The sequence below is a fragment of the Lynx canadensis genome, chromosome B3 (assembly GCF_007474595.2).
Source record: "Lynx canadensis isolate LIC74 chromosome B3, mLynCan4.pri.v2, whole genome shotgun sequence".
Classification (NCBI taxonomy): domain Eukaryota; kingdom Metazoa; phylum Chordata; class Mammalia; order Carnivora; family Felidae; genus Lynx; species Lynx canadensis.
This window is the reverse complement of record NC_044308.2, coordinates 70010521-70035811: the sequence shown is the minus strand read 5'-3', so window position 1 is coordinate 70035811 and position 25291 is coordinate 70010521. Positions and strand designations below refer to the sequence as shown.

Below are 25291 nucleotides of genomic sequence, written 5' to 3'. Positions count from 1 at the left end.
AAGCCTTTTCATTTTATGTTACCACTCCTTTTACATTCAACACTCTTTTACTCATTGGCTTTTACTCATTGGCTTGGTCACAATGAGTGTTAATTCCCAAGATTTCACAGGTGTGAAGTAAAGATTAGTCAGAGAGTACATTCTGCAAGAAAATGTGTGTACAAATATCATTAAGAGTTTGAACATTCAAATTATGGGTAACTATTCACGAAACAGAAGATGTTTTCCTGAATGTATATGGAAAAGACTGAGAAAGACTGAATTATTGCACAACGAGCATGGTAAAGAGGCTCTTTACCAGGAAGTGTTACTCTTTGCTCCTAATTCCTCCATGTTTCCAAATAATTGTTTCTCTCTCTAGTTGAACTTATGATTATCTCAATTCTCCTATTCATTTATCTTCCTTTCATTTGCCTTCTCTGTATGTTTTCCAGCTTCACATTTTGGCAATTACAGCATATCTTCCACAAATTCATTGAGGGGCAAAAGCATATCAATGTTCAGTACCCATATTTCTCAATTCTTCCTTATTTTCTACCTTCAGAACACTTCAGCGTCTTCTCTACTGATTGAGCCAATGGATGGACCAAATGACTCTGTGGTATCTGAATTTGTATTGATTGGTCTTTCAAATTCATGGGAGATGGACCTTTTTCTCTTTTGGTTCTTCTCTGTGTTCTACATGGGAATTATCCTAGGAAACCTCTTCATTGTGTTCACGGTAATTATTGACTCTCATTTATACACCCCCATGTACTTCCTATTGGCCAACCTCTCCCTTCTTGATCTAGGTCTGTCCTCTACCACAGTGCCCAAAATGATCTCTGATCTTTTCACTGACTGCAACATCATTTCCTTTCCAAAATGCATGATACAGATATTTTTTATTCATGTCATGGGCGGAGTTGAGATGGTGCTGCTCATAGCCATGGCATATGACCGGTACACCGCAATCTGTAAACCTCTCCACTACCTGACCATCATGAGCCCCAAAACGTGTGTCTCCTTTGTAGTGGCTGCCTGGATAGTGGGGATAATCCATGCTGTATCTCAGTTTGTTTTTGTCATAAACCTGCCCTTTTGTGGCCCTAATGAAGTAGATAGTTTTTACTGTGATTTTCCTCGCGTCATGAAACTTGCTTGTGTAGACACTTACAAGCTAGAGTTTGTAATCATTGCCAACAGTGGGTTTATATCCATGGCTACTTTCTTCTCCTTAATTTATATATCTTCATTTTGGTCACTGTCTGGAAACGTTCTTCAGGGGACTTGTCCAAAGCATTTGTCACATTGTCAGCTCACATCACTGTAGTGATTTTGTTTTTTATGCCATGCATGTTTCTCTATGTGTGGCCTTTCCCTACATCATCACTGGATAAGTATTTGTTCATAGTCGACTTCGCTATCACCCCCGTCTTGAATCCTGCCATCTATACATTAAGAAACAAAGACATGAGAGTGGCCATGAGAAGACTGGGCAAGCGGATTGTGCATCCTACTCGTATCTAATAATGAATGGAGATCTAGATTCTACATGCTGCAAGCTCACCAAGAACACTGCAAGTCATATGACTGTCGACATTACTATGAAAAGAGCCACCATGTGGGGAGATAGTTCAATAAAAGCCCATCTGTAGAAATTGAATGTTGAATCAGAGGTGACTCTATTTGGCTAACGACAGAGAATAAGTTGACCTCATCTACTTCCATCAAGAACAGAGATGAGAATAGAAAACTGAGCTGATTTCTAGAAGTAAACTTAACATTCAAATGCCATTTTCTAAGTGACATTTTCTGGGACTTGCTTATTGTATTTATTCTCATTATCAAAAATACCTCAAAAAATATATATCTCATAGTACTTATGGGTTTAACAGATAAAATGTGACTTTGAGTAAATCAAAATCCATAAATTATGTTTTTAATTCCTATTTTAACTTAGAATAAGAACAAAAAAACTGTGTGTTACTTATGTTGAGCCTGGAACACAAACTTGACTGTCAGTTTAGGATGCCATTGTAGTTTTAGGTTTCAATTAGAATTACAGGTGAGAGAGAGTTTCCTTAATGCTACCGATACTTTAGTAAATACAAACCAGAGCTTTTTGCACTTTTGCCTGCCTCTCTACTATTGTAAAAATGAAGTCTTTCCAATATTCAACCAACTGGTTTATTCCCCAGGAAAAAAAAAAATGCATAGAAATAATAGCTGTTCCAAAGAAGAATAATCACCCAAGGGTGTATATTTAAAGGCCCTGGCTTCCTTGAATATGATTTCTTAGTCAGATAAAACATCTCCCAGGAGCTTATATATCTGAGTTTGATAGCCTTGGATAACAAGCCAAACATATTAAAGCATATTCAGTTTAATTAAGAATTTCTATACTTGGAATAAATGCTTTATTAAACTTACATATAACTTTTTCATTCATTTATTTCTACTGCCCTGTGAATAAAATCTGCTGAATTGAGGAAACTAATGTCTATATTTTTTGCCCTGCGTTTCTCCAAGAAACCTTTCAAAAAACATCTCTGCTTCCTCCATACAAATTAATCATTAACACTTCTTTTAATGCTTTGGCATTCATCTGGGTGGAAATTTCTTCTTTACTTGATTATTGCTAACCACTCCCTCTTTCAAATATTCCACTGGACTTCCGAGAAACTACAGTCTCTTGTTTTTCCCCCAACTCTTTCGGAACTCCTTCCCAGTTGCAGTTTCCCGGGTTTGTCTCATCTGCTCCAACACCAGTGTTCCTCAGAATTACACCTCTGGCCTATTCTCACTCCATGTTCTATCCCCAGGTGGGCTCCTTTCCCTTGGCTTTAATTTTACCATGTCAGCTAGGAACTTCAAAGCTGGGGTATTATTTCTTTAGTTCCTACTTCATAAATCTGTCTACTGACCTGATGCTTTGAGGGCATCTCCCACTCAGCAGGCCTTAGATTAATCATCTCATTCTTGAACCTGATCTTCTTCCAGATCCCCAACCACAATAATTGGCACCAATATTTACCCAGTTCCTCAATGCAAAATCCAGGAGTAATAATAGACTCCTCCCTTCCCTGATCCTCAGTATTCACTAAAATTGAAATCCTATGAATTCCTACTCTAAACACCTCTTAAATACATCCCTTTGTTTTCCTCCAAATATCACCATTCTTATCTAAGATTTCACATCTTTTTTTCAAACAGAATATTAAGTCACCTATATGTCTTCCCACTTCACATCTTATTTGCCTTGATTCCTATTATCTACATTCAGAATGAGATTTTTGTATTTATTTATTTATTTATTTATTTATTATTTATTTATTTATTTTAATGTTTATATATTTTTGAGGGAGACAGAGACAGAATGCGAGTGGGTTAGGGGCAGAGAGAGAGGGAGACACAGAATATGAAGCAGGTTCCAGGCTCCGAGCTGTCAGCACAGAGCCCGACGTGGGTTCGAACTCACGAGCTGTGAGATCATGACCTGAGCCGAAGTTGGACGCTCAACCGACAGCCACCCAGGTGCCCCGAGAATGCGATTTTTTAAAATACAAATCTAAGCATGCGATCGTTTTCTTCAAGACCCTTCACATACTTGTCACTACTCTTAAATTAAAACACAAACCCCTTTTCAAGATTTATCAGGCCATCCAACACCTGGCCCCCATCCTCCTCTCTAGCCTCAGAGGACATGCTCTAGCCCTGAAATTCCAGAAGCAATTTTGTTTCCTTTGCTTGCCCCAAAACTTCATTCTCTCTCATTTTGAGGCTTTGCAGTGGCTAATTATTCTGTCTGAAACATTGGTCCTTCGTGCTTTGCCTATTAACATCTATCCATTCTTCAAATCTCAGTTTCAGCATCATACTGTTAGGAAAATCTTCTCAGAAGCTGAGTCCAAGAGAGCTCCTTTCGTTGTATGTTATTACATACTCCATAGTACCATTTCTGTAACATAGCTATTTCTAATTTGATGTGTGTATTCCTCATTATATTTTAAGTTCCATGTAAGGAAGGGCTGTGTTCATCAAGGTTACTGCTATAACATCACTAACATTATTACAGGAAAATGCTCAATAAATATTTATCTTTAAATAAATGAATAAAGCCAAAATAGTTAAAAAATAGCAATGTGAATAATTTATTGATTAGTGTCTGGGATTTCTTTTCTTAAGTCAACTTTTATTTTAGATATTTATAGATTCACATCACGTTGTAAGAAATAACAGAGATCTCATATACCTTTCACCCACTTTCCCTCATCGGAAACCTGTAAAAATACAGTTCAATAATACAACCAGCACATTGATGTTAATACAGTCAAGAAACAGAACATTTCTATCAGCACAAGGTTCCCTTCTGCTACCATTTTGCACCCACACCCATTTCATCCTGTATGGAGAATAAGCTTAGGAATTCCCTGAGCTTGCACTAATGGGCTAACAAGGCATAAAGAATTAGAAAACCACAGAATGAATACACCCAAGTTTGGGTAAACAAGATTAGGTAAACAGGGCAAAGGTCCCTGGTATAGGACAAAAGTATAGGAATAGGAAATTTTAGGAAGGAAGCATACAAAATGAGGTAAACAAGATTAGGTATTCAGGGCAGAAACACGCCCCCCCCCCCAACTTAGGGCAATAGCAGAAAGCTGTTTTCCCAGGAAGGAAGGACCAAAATAGGTAAGCATGTAAACAGGACTGTAGATGGCAGGGTAAAGTGGCCCTGAGCAGAGCAAATTAGCAAAAGAAAGGTGCCTTGTTGACCCTGAGGTAGCATGCTCTGTCCTTCTTGTCCCCTAGGCAAATTTAGGTAACAGAGGTGGTGCCTCATGCCTATTGTAAACAACCATCTGCCTGGTACTAGAATTTAGTTTTGCATTGACCCAAAACCCTAACACCGCATATCTTCAAAATCCCATTTCCCCCATACCCATGAGTTAATGTTCACAGTTTCACTGTCTCTTTGTGCACATCCAGCACACTTGTAAGCCTTCAAATCCTAATAAAAATGGAGTAAGCACCCTTACTCTAGACTCTTGTCTCTTCCGGGACATTAGCCTCTCTCGCATTCAATCCTGCATCCACTCTCTTGCTGGACAAGAGAGAACTCCAGACCCTGAGTCTACAACAATTCTGCCTCTCCCTTCCCTAATTCCTAGGAACTGCTAATATGTTCCCCATTTTTATCCTCTTGTCATTTCAAGGATGTTATACATATGAAATTACTTTTGGGGATTAGCTTTTTTCACTAGGCATAATACCCTGGAGATTCACATAGGTTGTTGCATGTTTCAGTAGCCGATTGTATTTTATTGCTAAGTACCACAGCTTATTTTAACTTTTCACCTTTTGAAGGACAACTGGATTGTTTCTAGTTTGGGGCTATTATGAATAAAGCTGCTACAAACATTTGGTAAAGCTTTTGTGTGAACATGAGTGTTCATTTCTCCAGCATAAACACACAGGAGTAAAATTGCTGCGTGATATCATACTTAAAGGTTCTGTTTTTTTAAGAACTGCCAAACTGTTTCCCAGAATGACTGTAGCACTTTAACTTCTTACCAGCTATGTATGACTGACCCAATTTCACTGTATCTTCACTGGCATTTGGTGTTGACACTATTTTTTAAGAAAAATTTGTTATTAAGATAGGTATGTAGAGATCTCCCATTGTAGGTTTACTTTTCATTTCACTTACAGCTAATGATGCTGAACATCTTTTTGTGTGCTTATTTGCCATCTGTACATCCTCATCAGGGAAAAATGTCTCTTTATGTCTTTTTTCCATTTTCTAATTGGATTGTTTTAAATGATGAGTTTTGGGAATTCTTTATATATTCTGGATAGTAGTCCTTTGTCAGATACATGTTTTACAAAATGTTCTCCCTCTCTGAAATTCATCTCTTCATCTTCTAAACAAGGTTATTCCCAGAGTAAAAGTTTTTAATTTTGATGAAGCCCAGTTTCTCCTCGCAGTGTTGACTTTTAGTAGTTGTTTCTCCATTAAGTTTGAGGTATTTCCAGTTCTTGCTAGAAGAAATGATTTTTTAATTTCTTTTATGGCTTTTTGTGATACCACTCTGGCAGGGGAAAGGGAGCACAGTCTCACCATCACCAGTGAAGGTAGAAGTCCAAGGGTGCACTTGTTACAGCTAGGTAGAAGTGGGAGTTCAAGGACCCCACACAGTCCCCACTGACCCTGCCATAGAAGTGGCATCACTACCACTGGACATTAGTGGAAGTCCCAACTCTATTAGAACTTCCTCAGATACAACCCAACAGAGCAGGGAGAAGCGCCTCAACTGCTGAGTGGAGATGGAAGTTCAGGCTCTCACATGGTCTCCAATAATACCATGGGGGTGGCTAGGGGTCCTCATTACATGCTTGCAGTGATGAAAATCCCATATTCCTGCCTGGCTTTCTCTGATACCACCCTGGGTAGGGGGGGAAATAGGGAGTGCCTTGTTATAGCCCTGTGAGGGTGGTAGTCTAGACACCCTTGGGTCTTTGCTGGTGTAGGTAAAGGTGGGGCCACAGCTTGTTCTATGCTATTTGGCTGGAGTAGAGCAGTTATTGTCTAAAACTTTTCTATCTTGAGGCACCTGGGTGGCTCAGTCCATAAAGCGTCTGACTTCTGCTTAGGTCATATCTCACAGTTCATGAGTTTGAGCCCTGAGTGGGTCTCTGTGCTGACAGCTCAGAGCCTGGAGCCTGCTTCAGATTCTGTGTCTCCCTCTCTCTCACTGCCCCTCCCCTGCTCACACTCTGTCTCTCTCAAAAGTAAATAAACATTTTCAAAAAATTTAAACTTTTCTATCTGCCTAAGCTGCCCTTTTCCTGGACCTTGGCTTAGCAAGAACAGGCTTTTATTGGGACACTTAAAAAACTGTTCACCAGCATTTCCTGGTTATCTCCTTCTTCAGCTCTAAGTTGGGGGGCTTGACTTGGGAGAGTAGAAACAGCTACTGTCCAGCCTTACTGCAATTTGCTGTCCCTTCTTCATTAGGTCTTTCACTGGTGGTCCAACATTGGCACTTCCTCCTGGGAGATGAGGGACTGTACCTGCTCATTCTCACTATCAGCCTCTGTACTCTGCCAGCAGCCCCTGCACCAGGTACTCCAGAACATAGCTGTCTGTGCATGAAGTGCTCCAGCTCCTCTAGTTCCTGGGAAGAGGAGGCTGATGCTGCCAAGAAGCTCCTCATCCCTCCAGCTCAGTGACCTGGGTTGGGTTCAGGACTTCTGTCCAGCAGTGGGGAAGGACTCTGGGAAGTGAGAAGGGAGGGAGAAGGCTCCAGAGAGCCACATGCTGCCCCAAGTCCCCTATCCTCTGCCCTCTGGGCTTCCTTTTTACATTTGATTAATAATAGGATTAAAGTACCTAATCTCCTTTTCTTTGCCTTTTCTCAATTTTCTATGCTTCTTTGTCCTCAATCCTCTGCAGTGAAAGCTACTGATGAGTTTCTTTTGCTGGCTTTAGTCAGTTCAAATCTTAAAGCATTTTTAGCTGGGGCAGCCTATAAATCAGTGGTCTCAGCTCTCTCTGATACTTCTAGGTCTCATAAACTCTACATTAACAACCCCTTCTCCTCTGTTAGCCCAGCAGCTTTCTCTGCTTCCAAGCAAACTCAGGATCCATGCCCCAGGGGATGGATGGCTCTCAAATCACAGTGTGCTCTGTGCCTGGCTGGCCAATTCCCTAGGATTTTATTTCTGCCTAGATTCTCCCTCATTCATCTTAATATGCTGCTCTACCTGGTATCCAGTTGGCCATTTAGAACATAGACACATCAGGACAGGAGCACATTGACATGACAGAATGATTTATGGGGCTCTGGACTGTTCACTGCATTGCAGTAGCCACGGGTCAGGGAGGCAAGGGGAGAAATTTTCCTCTGGTCTTAGAGTAGTTGTGTTTCTGTTAAGCAACTAAATTGTTTTACTTCATCATATATCTACTATGATTCAAGCCACTGACCATGCACTCCTATTTATTTTTTAATATATCTGCCCACATTATTCTCCAGTTTTTATCCTTGCTTATACATTTTAGAATGTCAACACTTTTCAAAAATTAATTTGACACTAACCATCATTCTACAACTATTCTAGAGAATTATGATTTTCCCTTGTTTCCTAACAAGAAAAAATAAAATACAAACCTAAACAAATACAACTCTAAACAAAGATAGAGCCTTCACACTTGAGGCCCCATGATAGGCTGGAGATCAAATTCCTTGTATATACACACCAAAGATAGATTAAAGCCTTACTTCCTTACAGAGAGACAATAGGCTTGTTTCAATGCCTTGTCATAGGTCCTTTGAAAGAGTATCTCCTTCAGGTAAACATGTTCCTCTTACAAATAACTCAAAATTTAACTCCCTACATTTTTCCTCTTTTGTATTTCTATCTTCCACTGATCTCTTAAGAAATTGATCCAATAATAGACAAATTTTACTTGTATCCAGTCAACTCAGGAAAATAAAGGTCAAATGCTTTCAAGAAGAACTGCATCCCCAACACTCTAAAGTTTGGGAACATAGGTAAACATTGGCTATAACTGATAAGAGGAAAATGATCAATTAATTCCCCCACTGTCATTTGAAAAAATTATCTTTACATACCAAGGGCTTTACATCTATTTCTTCAAGTTTGGTACTATGACATACTTCACACAAGATATGTTTTCACACCCTCATTGCCTCATCTCAGTGCTTCCAAGTTATTCATCCCAAAGACCATGTAACCTATATAGGGATATTTTTATACAAACTAACATATTGCCTCAGAAACTTCCCTCTTCCCTCTGTTTCATTATCAGGCAATTTCTCTTTCACTATTTCTCTCATGGGGAAACCAATGTGACTCAAAGACTTAGTCCCCTGAGACTAACTAATGATGGGCTGGGTATTGGCCTGCTCTGACACAACAGGTCACTCTCCTGTGCAGCTAATTAGCTTTATTTTCCATTCTTATATATCTCTTTGCCTTTGAGGGAAGATTATGTACAGAAATTAAGGCTAAGCTCTCTGAATCTCTCTTCTAAAAATGCACATCCTGTGACTGAACAGGCAGGTAGGAAAGATACTTTTCAATGACAAAACTGCACCTATCATGGTTGTGCCCCTCTCTCTATCCCCTCCACTCCCTTCAGTTTCTGCCCTTCTGTAAAATATTTGTGTCAGAAATTTTCTCCTTTACAAAATTTTTTGTTCTTTTACTCTATGCCATCACCTCTTAGTCTCAAATTTCAGTTATTGAATTACATTGTTTTATCAAATCAATTACACACAACACACACACACACACACACACACACACACACCCCTTTATAATATGTTCAATTTGCCTCCTTAATGTGAAGATTTTTCAAGATTCAGTGTTCCTGACTTTCGCGTTCTCCAACCCATTTTAATCTTTCCCCCCTCCCCCCCCACTGCGTAAAGCAGACATCTGACCTCAGCCATGCTGTTTGAGAACCAAATTCTCTTTTTAACCAAATGAAGGACATCTCAATCCCCAATGTCCAGGATTCTGGTGTGGTTCCCTCTCCTTCAGTATTACTTTCCTCCACATTTGAAGGAATCAGCCAATGCCTAGTCTGAGAGGCAATGCTTCAATTCAAAAAGCTTTTGGCCCCATGCCAGGGAACAGTACAGAGGAGATATAAGTTCTGAGATGGAACAGTTCAAGGATGACCAGGTTGTTTTGAAGAAAGGAGAACAGGAAAGGGGGTTATGAAGAACAATATCCCATGGAGAGAAAAAAGTCTTTCAGGAGAGGAAGGCCAATTTTATTTTAAATGAACTAAAAGTCAGGGATGAATAGGGACTTTCCATTTAGGTTACAGTGATCCTACCAAATATAATAATTCTAGCTTTTTCATGACACTTTCTATTAAGCAGGTGTGTAGGTATTATTAAGACCATTTTACTTAAGTTTAGACTGACTTCTAATTCTGGCTCTGGGAATGTATTGCTGTGAGCACACTGGCTAGCCATTTAACCTCACAGGGCTGTCTTTGTACCTATAGAATGAAGTAATTGAATAAGGTTCTCTCGAAGTTCTTACCCACTTCTATAAAATCACTAATTCTGGTCATCTTTTTTGTTTAATATGTATCTATATTTTCCTGTTAAATATGGGTCTCCTCAGGCCCTCAATGACTGAAAAATTTTATATTTCTAAGAGGAAGGACAGCAAACTCTATGGGGACTTGGCTTCTAAAGAATTCCTGAGAGGTTCAAAGCCACCAGAGTTTTCTAAAAAGGCAGCAGAGAAACCAAGCACATGATCTTTTCTCCAAACAAGCTCTCTTTATATATATATAAAAACTGGGTTAACACCAGGAAGTACAAGCTTGTGGAGTAGGTATTGTGAAATTCAATGTCTCTATATATTTGTGAGGGCTACTGTTTGGTTTCTTATGTGAACAATTTAGTACCTATTTCTAAGAAATTCATTCATCACATATATCCTGGGCTTTTTCTACTGTTTTAGATAATTGATACAGTGTTAGACAAAGCAGAAAGGGTTCCTATATCACAAACTTTAATTTTATATTTATGAAAAGGTATAAATACTAGAACTAGGGTAAGTAAAATAGTGCCTGGATGCAAAAGGATGCTTTTGATCAGTTACTTCCTAATTTTTTAGAGGTGACTCACATGTCATTCTGCTGAGTCACCAATGTTCAACTACCCAGTCCACTTCTACCAAACCCACTGCCACCCTCCATGACTCATATGCTTAAAGTCTTAACTTCTCTTCATATCAGTAGCTATTTTCCCTACAGTTTTACTATTACTTTCCATCCTTCCTATCAAACTATACCTAAAGTAGTGAATAAAACCTAAGTTCACAGTCAGGTGTTTGTAATTTATCAATATGTGTTGGTTTAAACCTTGACAACCTAAGCAAAGATGTGCAGTGTTCTACTAATGCCTTTTTTGATCATCATTTTATTCTCCTTATTTGTCTTTTAGGTTTTTATTTGTCTCCTGACCCCCCTTTTATTTTCTTACTCTCTGCCCAATCTATCTTCATTCTTCCCCTTTCGTTATGTGTTCTTTTCTGCCTGTCCTTTATACATGCTACTGACTGACTCCACCACATTGATTATACTCAGTTCCACATTTTGCATTGTGATTGTCCATGTTATAATAATTAAAGTTCATAAATAGATTAAATCGTATTTTATAAATGGAAGTTTAGAGTTTATAGGCTAATAGATGCATGTAGTGTGGGATCTTCCTGTTTACAAAAATTATAACTCAAACTCCAAGACAAACACCATTTCAGCAGTACTAACCTAACAATAATGGGAATTTCCAAATCTGACAAATTAGTTCAGAGACTTTAATTGATTTTATAAGATGAAATGCCCCACTTTATGAGAGTCCTGAAGTACTGGGTTCCATATTTCATAGTTTCACAAAATAAAACATGTGATCTCAAGAAGTCATGGTTCTTCAGCTTCAACCTGTATTTCTCCAGACCGAATGATGAGCTTAGGAAAGTCACAAAACACCTTATGCTCAGCAAACAGAGCATATTTGCCCATTAAATGTCTTCCATGAAATAAGGATGACCCTGTTAACTCTAAATAATCCCTACATTCAAATCCCTCCCCCAAATCTTTATCCTTATGCTCTTTTAATTTGGATGATTTAAATGTGGATAAAAAGTCCAGTGAAGATAGTATGAATGAATTCAAATGATAAAATCTGGGCAAAAAAGATTATTTAGAACATGGAGGAAGGAGGAAGGTAGAAGACAGTGTAAAACTGACAGGTAACAAAAATAATTCCATATTGTGAAAATAGGAAACGAATATAAAACCTACTTGTCTCCCATCTGCTATTATTCTTCCCACAGCATTGTCTCTTCTGTCTCATTGTACTTTATTGTCTCTACTTAAGGACCATTTATTGTGTCTCTCTAATGTTTCATGCTGCATTACTAAGCTTCTTCACTATGAACTGGATGGGAGCCCTAGAACATCTACTTTCTTTCTAGCTACTTCATGGTAACCAGCATTCATTCCAAATGGCCAATCCTCACCAAAGTGAAGCAGGGGAGATGCTTTGTCAATTATCTGGATGGAATACTCCAAGAAGTTTCAACTTCATGACAGTTTTATACAAAGTGCTAGAAGTTTATTCAGGGCCTTTTATTTATTAAGTTATGCCTCCTCCTTCCTGCTTTAATAATCATATCTATGAATCAATTTCTGGCAGTTTATGAAAATGGCTGATTGAGAGAACCATTAGAATCTCTTACTTCCTCAGTTAATTTGTCTTCCAATAATTATGAGCCAATCCTTGTTTTCAAACATTCTTAATAAACTATTCCTTCAACTCTCTTTGATGTTTTTATCAAAAAACAAAAAACGTGAACCAAAAAATATTTCAAAATCTAAAGGGAGATTTTTTAAAGCTCTAAAAAATTCAATTCAACTACTGTCATTTAAAGTTTTGCAGGGTGCCTGGTGGCTTAGTTGGCTTAACCATCCGATTTCAGCTCAGGTCATGATCTGGCTCGTGAGTTCGAGCCCAGCATCAGGCTCTGTGCTGACAGCTCAAGCCTGGAGCCTGCTTCAGATTCTATGTGTCTGACTCTTCTCTCTTGCCCCATCCCCCACTCTCTCTCTCTCTCTCTCTCAAAAAATAACACCTTTAAAAAAATTTAATTTTGCAATTTGTTTACTTTATTTTCACTTAATATTATAAAGAAAATCTTCTTAGTGTTATATTAATGCTTTATTAAACATGTTTTAATAACTGTATTATATTCCATCAATATAAAAATATTATAATAGACTCAGCTAATGTTTAGCATTTATATTGTTGCATTGTAGCATTTCTATGCCAGAAACTTTTTCTGCACAAATTGAATTCCATAAGGAGTATTATTGCACCAAATGTATGATGTCAAGATTCTTGATACATGATTTCAAAATATTTTCTTTAATGCTTGAATCAGTCTTTATTTCTCCAACAATATATGAAGATATCTATTTCATTGAGATTTCCCCAGTTTTGATAATTGTAAAACAGTTTTTCTAATTTAATAGGAAAATAATATATTACATTTTATCTTATTTCTTTGATTTAATACCCACACCTACACACACATACACACACATACAGTTTACATTTCTGAATTCTCTCTTCTATCATTTGCCCATTTATCTACGAGGTTTTGGAGTTTTTCTGATTTGATCTCTTTTTTTCTATATGATAAAGATATAAGCCTTTTTGTCCTTCTATCGAATTTCAAATGTAACTATGATTTATGTGTTGCTTTGGGGTAAATTGTTTTTAAGGAATAGAAGCAGATTTCATCGGTGTGTCTTAACTGTTATTATTCTATACTCATTTCTAATGTTAATTTTATTATTTTTTTTACTTTTATTATTCTGATTATATTTTTAAAGGTGTCTATTTTTTTGTTTTTGTTTTTTTTTTAATTTACATCCAAATTAGTTAACATATTAGTGTAATAATGGACTTCAGGAATAGAATTTTTGTGATTCCTCATCTTACGCTATAACACCAGCGCTCATACCACAAGTGCCTTCCTTAATGCTCCTCTCCTTTAGCCCATCCCACCCACCCAACGCTCCACCAGCAAACCCTCATTTTGTTCTCTTTAAGAGTCTCTTATGGTGTGTCTCCTCTCTGTTTTTGCCTTATTTTTATTTCCCTTCCCTATGTTCATCTGTTTGTATCTTAAATTCCACATATGAGTGAAGTCGTGGTATTTATCTTTCTCTGACGACTTATTTTGCTAAGCATAATACACTCTAGTTGTATCCACGTTGTTACAAAATGGCAAGATTTCATTACTTTTATTGCCGAGTATATTCCATTGCATATAATACCACATCTTCTTTAATCATTCATCAGTCGAAGGACATTTGGGCTCTTTCCATACTTTAGTTATTGCCAATAGTGCTTCTATAAACATTGTGATGCCTGTGCCCCTTCAAAACAGCATACTTGTATCCTTTGGGTCATACAGTAGTTCTATTTTTAATTTTTAGAGAAGCTTCACAATTTTTTCAGAGTGGCTGCACCAGCTTGCATTCCCACCAGCAGTGCAAAAGAGATCCTCTTTTTCAGCATCCTTGCCAACATCTGTCTGTTGCCTTAGTTGTTAATGTAGCCATTCTGACAGGTGTGAGGTGGTAGCTCATTGTGGTTTTGATTTGTTTTTCCCTCATGATGAGTGATGTTGAGCATTTTTTTCATGTGTCTGTTAGCCATCTGGATGTCTTCTTTGGAAAAGTGTCTGTTCATGTCTTTTGTCCATTTCTTCACTGGATTATTTGGTTTTTGGGTGTTGAGTTTAATAAGTTCTTTATAAATTTTGGATACTAACCCTTAATCTGACATGTTGTTTGTAAATATCTTCTGCCATTCTGTTGGTTGCCTTTTAGTTTTCTGATTGTTTCCTTCAGTGTGCAGAAGCTTTTTATTTTGATGAGGTCCCAATAGTTCATTTTTGCTTTTGTTTCCAGTGCCTCCAGAGACATGCCAAGTAAGAATTTGCTGTGGTTGAGGTCAAAGATATTGGTGCCCATTTTCTCTTCTCGGATTTTTACATTTAGGTCTATCATCCATTTTGAGTTTATTTTTGTGCATGGTATAAGAAAGTGGTCCGGGTCCATTCTTCTGCATGTCGCTGTCCGGTTTTCTCAACACCATTTGCTGAAGAGACTGTCTTTTTTCCATTGGATATTCTTTCCTGCTTTGTCAAAGATTAGTTGGCCATAGGTTTGTGGGTCCATTTCTGGGTTCTCTATTCTGTTCCAATGATCTATGTATCTGTTTTTGTGCCAGCACCATGTTTTTCCATGGAATGGAATGTTTTTCCATTTTTTTGTGTCTTCTTCAATTTCTTTCATAAGATCTCTATAGTTTTCAGCGTATAGATTTTTTCCCTCTATAGTTAGGTTTATTCCTAGGTATATTATGGTTTTTGGTGCAATTGTAAATAGGATTGATTCCTTGATTTCTGTTTCTGCTGCTTCATTATTGGTGTATAGAAATGCAACCAATTTCTTACACTGAATTTATGTCCTACGACTTTATTGAAGTCATGGATCAGTTCTAGAAGTTTTTTGGTGGAGTCTTTTGGGTTTTCCACATAGAGAATTATGTCATCTGAAAAGAGTGAAATTTTGACTGCTTTTTGTTTTTTTTTTTAACTTTTTTATATGCTCATGTGTACTATTCCAATTTTCTAAGATTCAATATATATCTTTTTGTTTTTAATTTTTATTATTTTCTTTCATCTATATTCCTTGAGTTTATTTTTGCATTCTTTTCTCACTCCTTAAGTTGCCTGATTACTTCAGGTATTTAAACAAATGAGAGCAATTTAAAGCAATAGATTGCCTCTGAGTGCAAGTTTTGGTCATACTACCAAACCCATACACTGGGTTCCCATTATTTTATAATAGTTTACTATCAATTAAATAAAAGATCTGTTATCAACAGATAATTTTATATTATCAACATTTGATGCATTGTTTTTAGGGCCTCAAAGTTGACTCCTTCTTTCTTTTCTTTCAGGCCACATCACAGTCTTCTCTTCTTTGTGATTCCATGGACCAAGTAAATGGCTCTGTGGTAAATGAATTTCTGTTACTGGGACTTGCACAATCCTTGGGAATGCAGGTTTCCTTTTTCTTTTCTTCTCTTTATTCTATGCGGGAATTATCTTGGGAAACCTCTTCATTATGTTTACAGTGATTTTTGATTCTCACTTACACTTTCCCATGTATATCCTGCTGGCCAACTTATCATTCATTGACCTGGGCCTTTCATCTACCACAGTTCCTAGGATGATCTCTGATCTTTTCAGTGATTGCAAAATCATCTCCTTCCATAGTTGCATGATACAAATGTTTTTTTATTCATGTCATGGGAGGAGTTGAGATGATACTGCTCATAGCCATGGCATATGACAGGTACACAGCAATTTGCAGGCCTCTCCACTACTTAACTATTATGAATCTCAAAATGTGCATGCTTTTGGTAATGACTGCTTGGATCATTGGGGTGATCCATGCTGTGTCTCAGTTTGTTTTTGTCATAAATTTACCTTTCTGTGGCCCTAAAAATGTGGGGAGCTTTTACTGTGATTTTCCTAGGGTTATTAAACTTGCATGCATGGACACTTACAGACTAGAATTTGTGGTCACTGCTAACAGTGGCTTCATATCTATGGGCACCTTCTTTTTCTTAATTGTATCATACATCTTTATTTTGATCACTGTCAGACAACATTCTTCAAAGGATTTATCCAAAGCATTCATCACTTTGTCAGCTCACATCACTGTAGTGGTTTTGTTTTTTGTTCCATGCATGTTTCTCTATGTGTGGCCTTTTCCTACCAAGTCAATGGATACATTTTTTGCCATTGTGGACTTTGTCGTCACTCCTGTCTTAAATCCTGCCATCTATACTTTAAGGAACAGAGATATGAAGGCAGCAATGAGAAGGCTGAGTCGACAAGTTGTAAGTTCTAGAGAGATGTCATAACAGATTTCATTGGTAAGAACACAAGATGAATGTCATGGACCACCATGAACACCATGGAATATGTACACTTTCATTAATGCCTACAGAAAACTGAGAAGTCTACATAAAAAGAGGTATTGAATCAAAGAACTTCACTTTCAAATAGAATTGCAGTAATTTTTGTTAATTATAAAAACTAAAGTGTTATATATTCCTACCTAACCAATAAACCTAAATTTGTAGTTATCATCAATGACTACATTCAATTTTCGTGTAGTTTTTATCTATATATAAATATATACATGAACATATGATTTAGCTTTATTTATCAGTATCTTCATACTGATAATAAGCATCACTGAAAATTAATATTTCTTATGGAAATTATGTGGATCCAATGGATAAAATATGAGCTTATACAAACCAGCAGACATTAAAAATCAAGAAAGAAATAATTTTCATCCTAATTGTACTTTAAGTTAGATAAGTAGGAAGGCAACACTATGTTACAACTCTTAAGAATTGTTTTCAGGAGCGCCTGGGTGGCGCAGTCGGTTAAGCGTCCGACTTTAGCCAGGTCACGATCTCGCGGTCCGTGAGTTCGAGCCCTGCGTCAGGCTCTGGGCTGATGGCTCAGAGCCTGGAGCCTGTCTCCGATTCTGTGTCTCCCTCTCTCTCTGCCCCTCCCCCGTTCATGCTCTGTCTCTCTCTGTCCCAAAAATAAATAAACGTTGAAAAAAAAATTTAAGAATTGTTTTCAGCCTTTGTCAATGTATTTTGTACAATGTTACTTTAAAAACATATTCTAGTATTTTGCATTATGCAAAAATTGTCTATGGTCCCTTTTTTTCCAGAGAAAATTTCTATTGTTCTTGCAGTCTTCCTCAAAGCATTTCTTGATTTACCCTAAAAGAGTATCCACAATTATAAAAGTATTTTGAGGATGTTATTACCTAAAGAAAGGCACCCAACTTAGATCTCAGCTTATTTAATGTACCTATTAAGCCGGAGTACTCAGGACAAAGAAGATGATTGACATCTTTACTTTTACTTTACTTTTCCAAGTAAAACTTGGGAAGTCAAATGGGTCAAGGAGCAAAGGTGAGAAATCACTTGGATGTATTTCTATGACTGACTTAAGAAACATTAATTGTGGTGACTCAGCCCAGTTGTAACTTCTGCATTGTAAGTAAAGCTGTTCAATAAAATGATGAATAATGAACGAGATTTTCTTACTATTGGTCAAAGTATTTTTCCTATATTTTATCCAAAATTGGTCATAAATGTTATAAGCTATCCTCTTTTTATAACAACTAAAGCATTATTATTTATTGTCTTCTTAATCGATCTGGATTTTTTTATATTTTAAAATCCAATAATACTTTTTTTTAATATAATTTATTGCCAAGTTGGCTAATATAGTGTCTATACAGTGTGCTCTTGGTTCTGGGGATAGATTCCCATGATTTGTCGCTTACATACAACACCCAGTGCTAATCCCAACAAGTGTTCTCCTCAATGCCCATCACCCATTTTCCCCTCTCCCCCATCAACCCTCAGTTTGTTCTCTGTATTTAAGAGTCTCTTATTTCCACACCCTTTTTGAGTTAATTTTTGTTAATGGTGAAAGAAAGTGGTCTAGTTTCATTCTTCTGCATGTTGCTGTCCAGTTCTCCCAGCACCATTTGTTAAACACATTGTCTTTTTTCCATTGGATAATCTTTCCTGCTTTGTCAAAGATTAGTTGGCCATACTTTTGTGGGTCTAGTTCTGGGGTTTCTATTCTATTCCATTGGTCTATGTGTCTGTTTTTGTGCCAATACCATGCTGTCTTGATGATTACAGCTTTGTAGTAGAGGCTAAAGATGTGGGAGTGTGATGGGATTGTGATGCCTCCTGCTTTGGTCTCCTTCTCTTGCAATGTTGGTGGGAATGCAAACTGGTGCAGCCGCTCTGGAAAACAGTGTGGAGGTTCCTCAAAAAATTAAAAATAGACCTACCCTATGACCCAGCAGTAGCACTGCTAGGAATTTACCCAAGGGATACAGGAGTACTGATGCATAGGGGCACTTGTACCCCAATGTTTATAGCAGCACAAATTGTGGAAAGAGCCTAAATGTCCATCAACTGATGAATGGATAAAGAAATTGTGGTTTATAGACACAGTGGAGTACTATGTGGCAATGAGAAAGAATGAAATATGGCCCTTTGTAGCAACGTGGATGGAACTGGAGAGTGTTATGCTAAGTGAAATAAGCCATACAGAGAAAGACAGATACCATATGTTTTCACTCTTAATGTGGATCCTGAGAAACTTAACAGAAACCCATGGGGGAGGGGAAGGACAAAAAAGAGAAAAAAAGAGGTTAGAGTGGGAGAGAGAGCCAAAGCATAAGAGACTCTTAAAAACTGAAAACAGGGGCGCCTGGGTGGCTCAGTCGGTTAAGCGGCTGACTTCGGCTCAGGTCACGATCTCGTGGTCCGTGAGTTCAAGCCCTGCATTGGGCTCTGTGCTGACAGCTCAGAGCCTGGAGCCTGTTTCAGATTCTGTGTCTCCCTCTCTCTCTGCCCCTCCCCTGTTCATGCTCTGTCTCTCTCTGTCTCAAAAATAAATAAACGTTAAAAAAAAATTAAAAAAACAAAAAACTGAAAACAAACTGAGGGTTGATGGGGGGTGGGAGGGAGGGGAGGGTAGGTGATGGGCATTGAAGAGGGCATTTTTTGGGATGAGCACTGGGTGTTGTATGGAAACTAATTTGACAATAAATTTCATATAATAAAAAAATAAATAAAAATAAAAATAAATTTAAAAAAAGAGTCTCTTATGGTTTGCCTCCCTCTCTGTTTGAAACTACTTCTTCCCCTTCCCATCCCCCATGGTCTTCTGTTAAGTTTCTCAAGTTCCACATATGAGTGAAAACATATGATATCTGTCTTTCTATGACTGACTTATATCACTTAGCAAAACACCCTCTAGTTCCATCTGGATTTTAATTTCAGAACTATCTTACTGGTTTCAACTAGATTCTATTAAAAAGTCACCTTTAACAGAGAAAGACAAACACCATATGATTTCACTTATATGTGGAATCTAAAACACAAAACAAACAAAAACAGAGTCTTAAATACAGGAAAAAAACTGGTGGTTGTCAGAGGGGAGATTGGAGGGGGAATGGGGAAAATAGATAAAGGGGATTCAGATGTACAAACTTCCAGTTACAAAATAAATAAGTCACAGAGATGAAAAGTATAGCATAGGGAATAAAGTCAATAACATTGTAATAACGTTGTGATGACAGACAGTGACTGAAGTTAGCATGGTGAGCGCTGAGTAATGTACATAATTGTCAAATCAATGTGCTATACACCTGAAACTAATATAACACTGTATGTCAATTATACTTCTATTAAAAAAGAGTTTAGGTAAATATAGATACAAGGAAATAAAGTTTCATTTGCACAGAGAAAAAAATCACCTTTAGATTTAGTGAGATATTTAAAATACCTAAATGAGCCAAGAAATTGTGACAACAGCTCCTGACTCCAGAAAATTCTGTGTGTTTCCTCAAGGGAAAATCTGAGAGCCTATAAGAGTCTCCGTACTCAAAGTTCAGGCTAGCTATTTCCAGATCTCCTCACACCTGCTCACACCTCCATAAATGGCTCTTCACTGAGTGGTTTACTAAGGAGGACAATTCATACAGACTTTATGCTCTTGAAATTTTATGCTTCAAGAGAAAGTGCAAATAAAAGGAAAATCTGTACTCTTTTTTGCAATAGTCTCTTCCAGTTATGAAGGAGGTAGGTGGAATGATGAAAATGAAGTATATTAGCAGAACTAACCAAAGTGTAGAATTTTATTGACAATGAGATGCTTCTATTATCAGTAAGAGCCCATTTGGCAGAATTTAATTATGCATGTATCTTCAAGAAAAATGGAAGGATTTTGTGAGGTCAGTTTAAATACTTACAAGAGTTAGTATAAATATTAGCAAGCATTGCCCTTGTTGTGTTAAACAACCTAGTATATGTTATACAAGTGTTATGAGTGTTGAGTCCTTCCCCTGTATCTTCCAGGCTAATATATTCTTTCATCTCTATTTAATTATCCTTTTTCCCGTAAAGCCCAGATTCATTGTTCTCTTACTCACTTATTTCCCTCCCTCCCTCCCGCAACCCCAATGAAATTTGATTTTGGATATTTCTTTCACATGAAGGTACAAATCATACTCTTAGAGCTGTAGAATTTTGTTTTAGAAAGCTTTTGATCCAATAAGCTCATTTTTAAACAGGAAAACTAAGGCTTGGATATTTTGAATGACATGCTAAAGTCACACAGTAAATTTGTACTAGAACCCCAAAGTCTCCTGACTTCAATCTCAATGAAACTTATAAAATAAAGATTTTAGGTATTTTTCTTTAAAAAGCAGTAAAAGACATTTAGGACAAACATAATATCCTAAAGTTTGAATTTTAAGTTTAATCTAGTACATAGGGAAAGATTTTATTGTTCATTTGTAGCTAGCTCTTCATGATTATTATAGCCAATGTATAAGATTCTGGAAAACTCCTTCAATAAACCTAAACTTAATGTTTCACTTAGAATTAACATAATCCTTCTAAAACCCCTTGCACCATTTTTGAAGAACCAGGTATGATCTTTGAAAGGATTACGTTCATGAAGGAACCCCTGTAAACGAGAATCCTCTATATTCATTCACTCCTCAGTAACATACTCAAGAAATGAAATGTTTTAACTGAGAAATTCCTTTTGCTGAAGAATAACATACATGAATTCTTGTTACCATGGTAGAAAGTCTTTTCACTGCAAAAGAGAACCCTTTTGTCAACTATCACCCTTGATATATTTCTTATGGAGATAAAAGTATTGAGTTTGTCCTCTAAGTGAAATGAAATGGTTGCATGTAAGTTAATATCTAAGTTCAATTCTAAATTGAATACTTTGAAGGGCACCTGGGTGGCTCAGTCACTTAAGCGTCAGACTCTTGGTTTCAGCTCAGGTGGGGATCTCATGGTTCATGCGTTCGAGCCCTGCATTGGGTTCTGTGCTGACAGCACAGAGCCTGCTTGGGTTTCTCTCTCCCTCTCTCTCTGCCCCTCCCGGCTTGTGTGTGCTCGCTCTCTTGAAATAAATAAATGAACTTTAAAAAAAAAAAGTAACATACTTTGATTCTTAAGAAACATCCTAACCAGTCACATCACAACAGGAATCCCATCCACTTGATTGTCAATGATTAGTATGATTGTATTTATTACTGTGCTAAGCAGATGGGAAAGGTGTGTTTGTGTCTTGTTTTACTATTAGACTTCTCTTTTTACTTGGAAATAAAATTATAATTCCTAAGTTTTTATAGGACTTTGAAAACAGTAATATGAAGCATTAGTGGATAGGGCTAAGGAATGGGATTTGGGATAATGACAAGAAAAGTGTAATTTCCAAGGGCTACAGAGTAACTGTGATAAGAGAAGTAGTGAAAACAAATACTTCTACTCCCCCAAGAAATTTGGTAAGATTAACCCACTATACTTTCATGCCTCCCTAGCACCCATCAATTTCCACAATTATTCAGAATAGATTCATTTATATACTCCTTTTTTTAATCTCCCACATCCTGTTGACAAATATCCTGTTTTTACTACCTTAATAATGGCTATCATGTATTGACTATTCACTATTGATTAGAAATGTATTAAACAATTGCACATAATGCTTTAATAGTTCTTCACTGTCTTCATAATAAAACACAAATCCCTTAGCAGGCATTCCAGAATCCTTTTTCAATTTTATCTCCTATTAAACCCCTTCACATTTTCTCTCATGCAAATTTTTTTTTTTTTTTGCATTTTCCGCACTTTTAATTTCACCTCTAAATTACCTTTCTTTTGTCCTTTTATTTTCTGCTATTTTATTTTTCTTCCATTTTTCATCTTTAATTTTATTTTGGACTAACTCCTTTTCTTCTAAGCATTTTGGTATCACTAAATGATAAGTATAAATTCCATTCTCTATAAGGCCTTATAATTCTGACCTTCTTTTTTAGAATCCTCATTTATTTAAACTTCTCCTAAGATTGAATTTCTACATCTGTCTTAGCTTTCATGTTTCTATCCAAGCTTCTGAGAAACTATGAAAATTATTTTGGAATTGTGTCCCTCACTCATGCCCCACAGAGTACTAGACTAGTGGCAATTTTGAGAATTTTTGATGCAGTGCATTTGTTTTAAAGATGGGAAAACAAAAGGATGCAGGGAACTGAAATTCAATCATCTTGTTATGAACAAGATGAACAATAACATCTATGTTATTTCTAGAAGTCAAGTAAAATTTGTAAATTATTACCAGGGAAATGGGGTTTCTCTGTGAATTGAAGGCAACAAATATTACTACTATTAATTATCCAAATTCATTTTGTACTTACTAAATACAAACACTATGCAAAACACTTTACATTTAATACTTCATTTGAAATTCATTATAACCATAAGAAGTGAATATAATTAGTATCTACATTTGTAAAAATGGTAAAAATAAATCTTAAAAAGTCCAAGGTCCACAGACTACATTCAAAATTTATACACTGTAAATTGCCTCACAGAGCAAAATTGTGAATGAGGATTTGTCTTAGTTTCATAAAGAGGTTTCCAACAACTGTACATAAAATGATTGTGATGGGCTACAAAACCACTAAGAATACTTTTTCAAAAATGTATGCCACAAAAAGTCCTTGTAAATACAAAGATCATATAAGTATGTACTTAATAGCTAAGATACTGTTTTGGAGTTCAAAGGAAAAGGAGATAAACATATGATGGTGATATAGACTTAATCTGGCACAGAAGGTCACATGAGCAAAGGAATTTTATTAGAAATAAACCTAGCATAAGTGCAAATACTGAGAAGACTTGAATAACTGGACTATAAGGCACAGTCAGGGGAGGGGTGTGGAGTAAAATGGTGGGTTTAGATTGTATGCATTTATGTAATAAACCATAGATAGACATTATATGAGTAAGCAGAATGACACAAAATGAGGCTTTGAATTTGAATATAATAATTCTGACTTTCTTCTTACTCTATTCTCTAAGGTGACTACAGAGGCTCTTTCCTGGAATGAATCAATAAATGACACAAATTACTCCATGGTGACTGAGTTCATTTTTCTGGGACTCTCCAATTCTCAGGAATTCCAGATATTCCTACTGGTTTTCTTTTTTATATTCTATGTGGGAATTGTGTTTGGAAACCTTCTTATTGTCATAACTGTGGCTTCTGACTCCCATCTTCACTCTCCCATGTACTTCCTGCTGGCTAACCTCTCACTCATTGACCTATGTCTGTCTTCCGCCACAGCCCCCAAGATGATTGCTGACTTTTTCAGTAAACGCAAAGTCATCTCTTTCAAGGGTTGCCTTGCTCAGATATTTCTCGTTCACTTTTTTGGTGGGAGTGAGTTGGTGATCCTTATAGCCATGGCCTTTGACAGATATGTAGCAATCTGTAAACCTCTTCGCTACTCTACAGTTATGTGTGACCATGTATGTTTTGGCATTGTGACTGCTGCATGGGGAACTGGCTTTCTCCATTCAGTGAGCCAGTTGGCTTTTGCAGTAAACTTACCTTTCTGTGGTCCCAATGAGGTTGATAGCTTTTACTGCGACCTACCTAGGGTTATCAAACTTGCTTGTATAGACACCTATAGATTGGATGTCATGGTCATTGCTAACAGTGGTGTGCTCACTGTGTGTTCTTTTGTTTTCCTAATCATCTCCTATGCTATCATCCTAGTAACCATCCAGCAACGCCCTTCAGACAAATCGTCCAAGGCTCTGTCCACTCTGACTGCTCACATAACAGTAGTTCTTTTGTTCTTTGGACCATGTATCTTCATTTATGCCTGGCCATTCCCCATCAAGTCACTAGATAAATCCCTTGCTGTGTTTTATTCTGTGGTCACTCCTCTCTTGAACCCGATTATATACACACTGAGGAACAAAGACATGAAGACTGCAATGAGACGACTGAGTAAATGGAATGTGAATTCTAGTGTAAAATTTTAGATATCTCCTAACTTTAAGGCTAAACTAAGATAATGACATAAAATAAAGTTGTTGAAGTACTTGGTAAAGCTCATGAAAATCTTACTTTCCATTTCTTAGTAAATGTCAAAGAACTTTCACATAAATTGCCTCAATTTATCCTTTGACAAATTTGTATTTTATATTTTTGGATACAGATACAAAGTTAATATGCTTTCAAAATATTATCTAATTCTCAGAACAATGGCATAAATATGTCAATATTTTTACACTTCTGTGGCTGAGTAGTTCTGAGCATAATAGATGGAAACACAGAAATTAGCGTGGCTTACAATATTTTTATATTTTTATTTGACTCATTTTTCCTAAAAACATCAAGGAAGCAACTTCCATACACCTAACTCAAAAAACATGCTTAGTGATAAGGATATTTATGAGCTAATTTTTTTCTTTTTAAATATATGAAATTTATTGTCAAATTGGTTTCCATACAACACCCAGTGCTATGAGCTAACTTTTAAGAGGTTTAGAAAAGAAACTCTTCACACTGTAACAGTCTATAGTTTGTCTGCAATCACTAGAATAACCCATAATCCATGAGATCATTATCAAAAGTGACAGGAAGAGTAAGTCTGACAATGTAAAATTTGCCTTACAGGCACGTGATATCTTGTAGCTTATAAGATATCACAAGCAGTAAAAGG

General features: G+C 36.8%; 3 protein-coding genes across 3 annotated transcripts; all 3 read left to right on the top strand.

Annotated features, from left to right (window-relative positions):
• Window positions 1-577: 577 nt before the first annotated feature.
• LOC115517162 (olfactory receptor 4F15-like) lies at window positions 578-1509 on the top strand. The gene is given in 2 exon segments (XM_030320280.1): window positions 578-1220; window positions 1223-1509. Coding segments are annotated over 2 exon segments (930 nt in total).
• A 14102-nt stretch (window positions 1510-15611) lies between these two features.
• Window positions 15612-16550, top strand: LOC115517225 (olfactory receptor 4F21-like). The gene is given in 3 exon segments (XM_030320337.1): window positions 15612-15684; window positions 15687-15913; window positions 15915-16550. Coding segments are annotated over 3 exon segments (936 nt in total).
• Window positions 16551-20734: 4184 nt separating this feature from the next.
• Window positions 20735-24608, top strand: LOC115517161 (olfactory receptor 4F4). Its single transcript, XM_030320279.1, has 2 exons — window positions 20735-20746; window positions 23637-24608. Exons 1-2 carry the CDS (start codon window positions 20741-20743, stop codon window positions 24606-24608), a joined length of 978 nt encoding a protein of 325 aa, XP_030176139.1. The 5' UTR covers window positions 20735-20740.
• The last annotated feature ends 683 nt before the right edge of the window (window positions 24609-25291 follow it).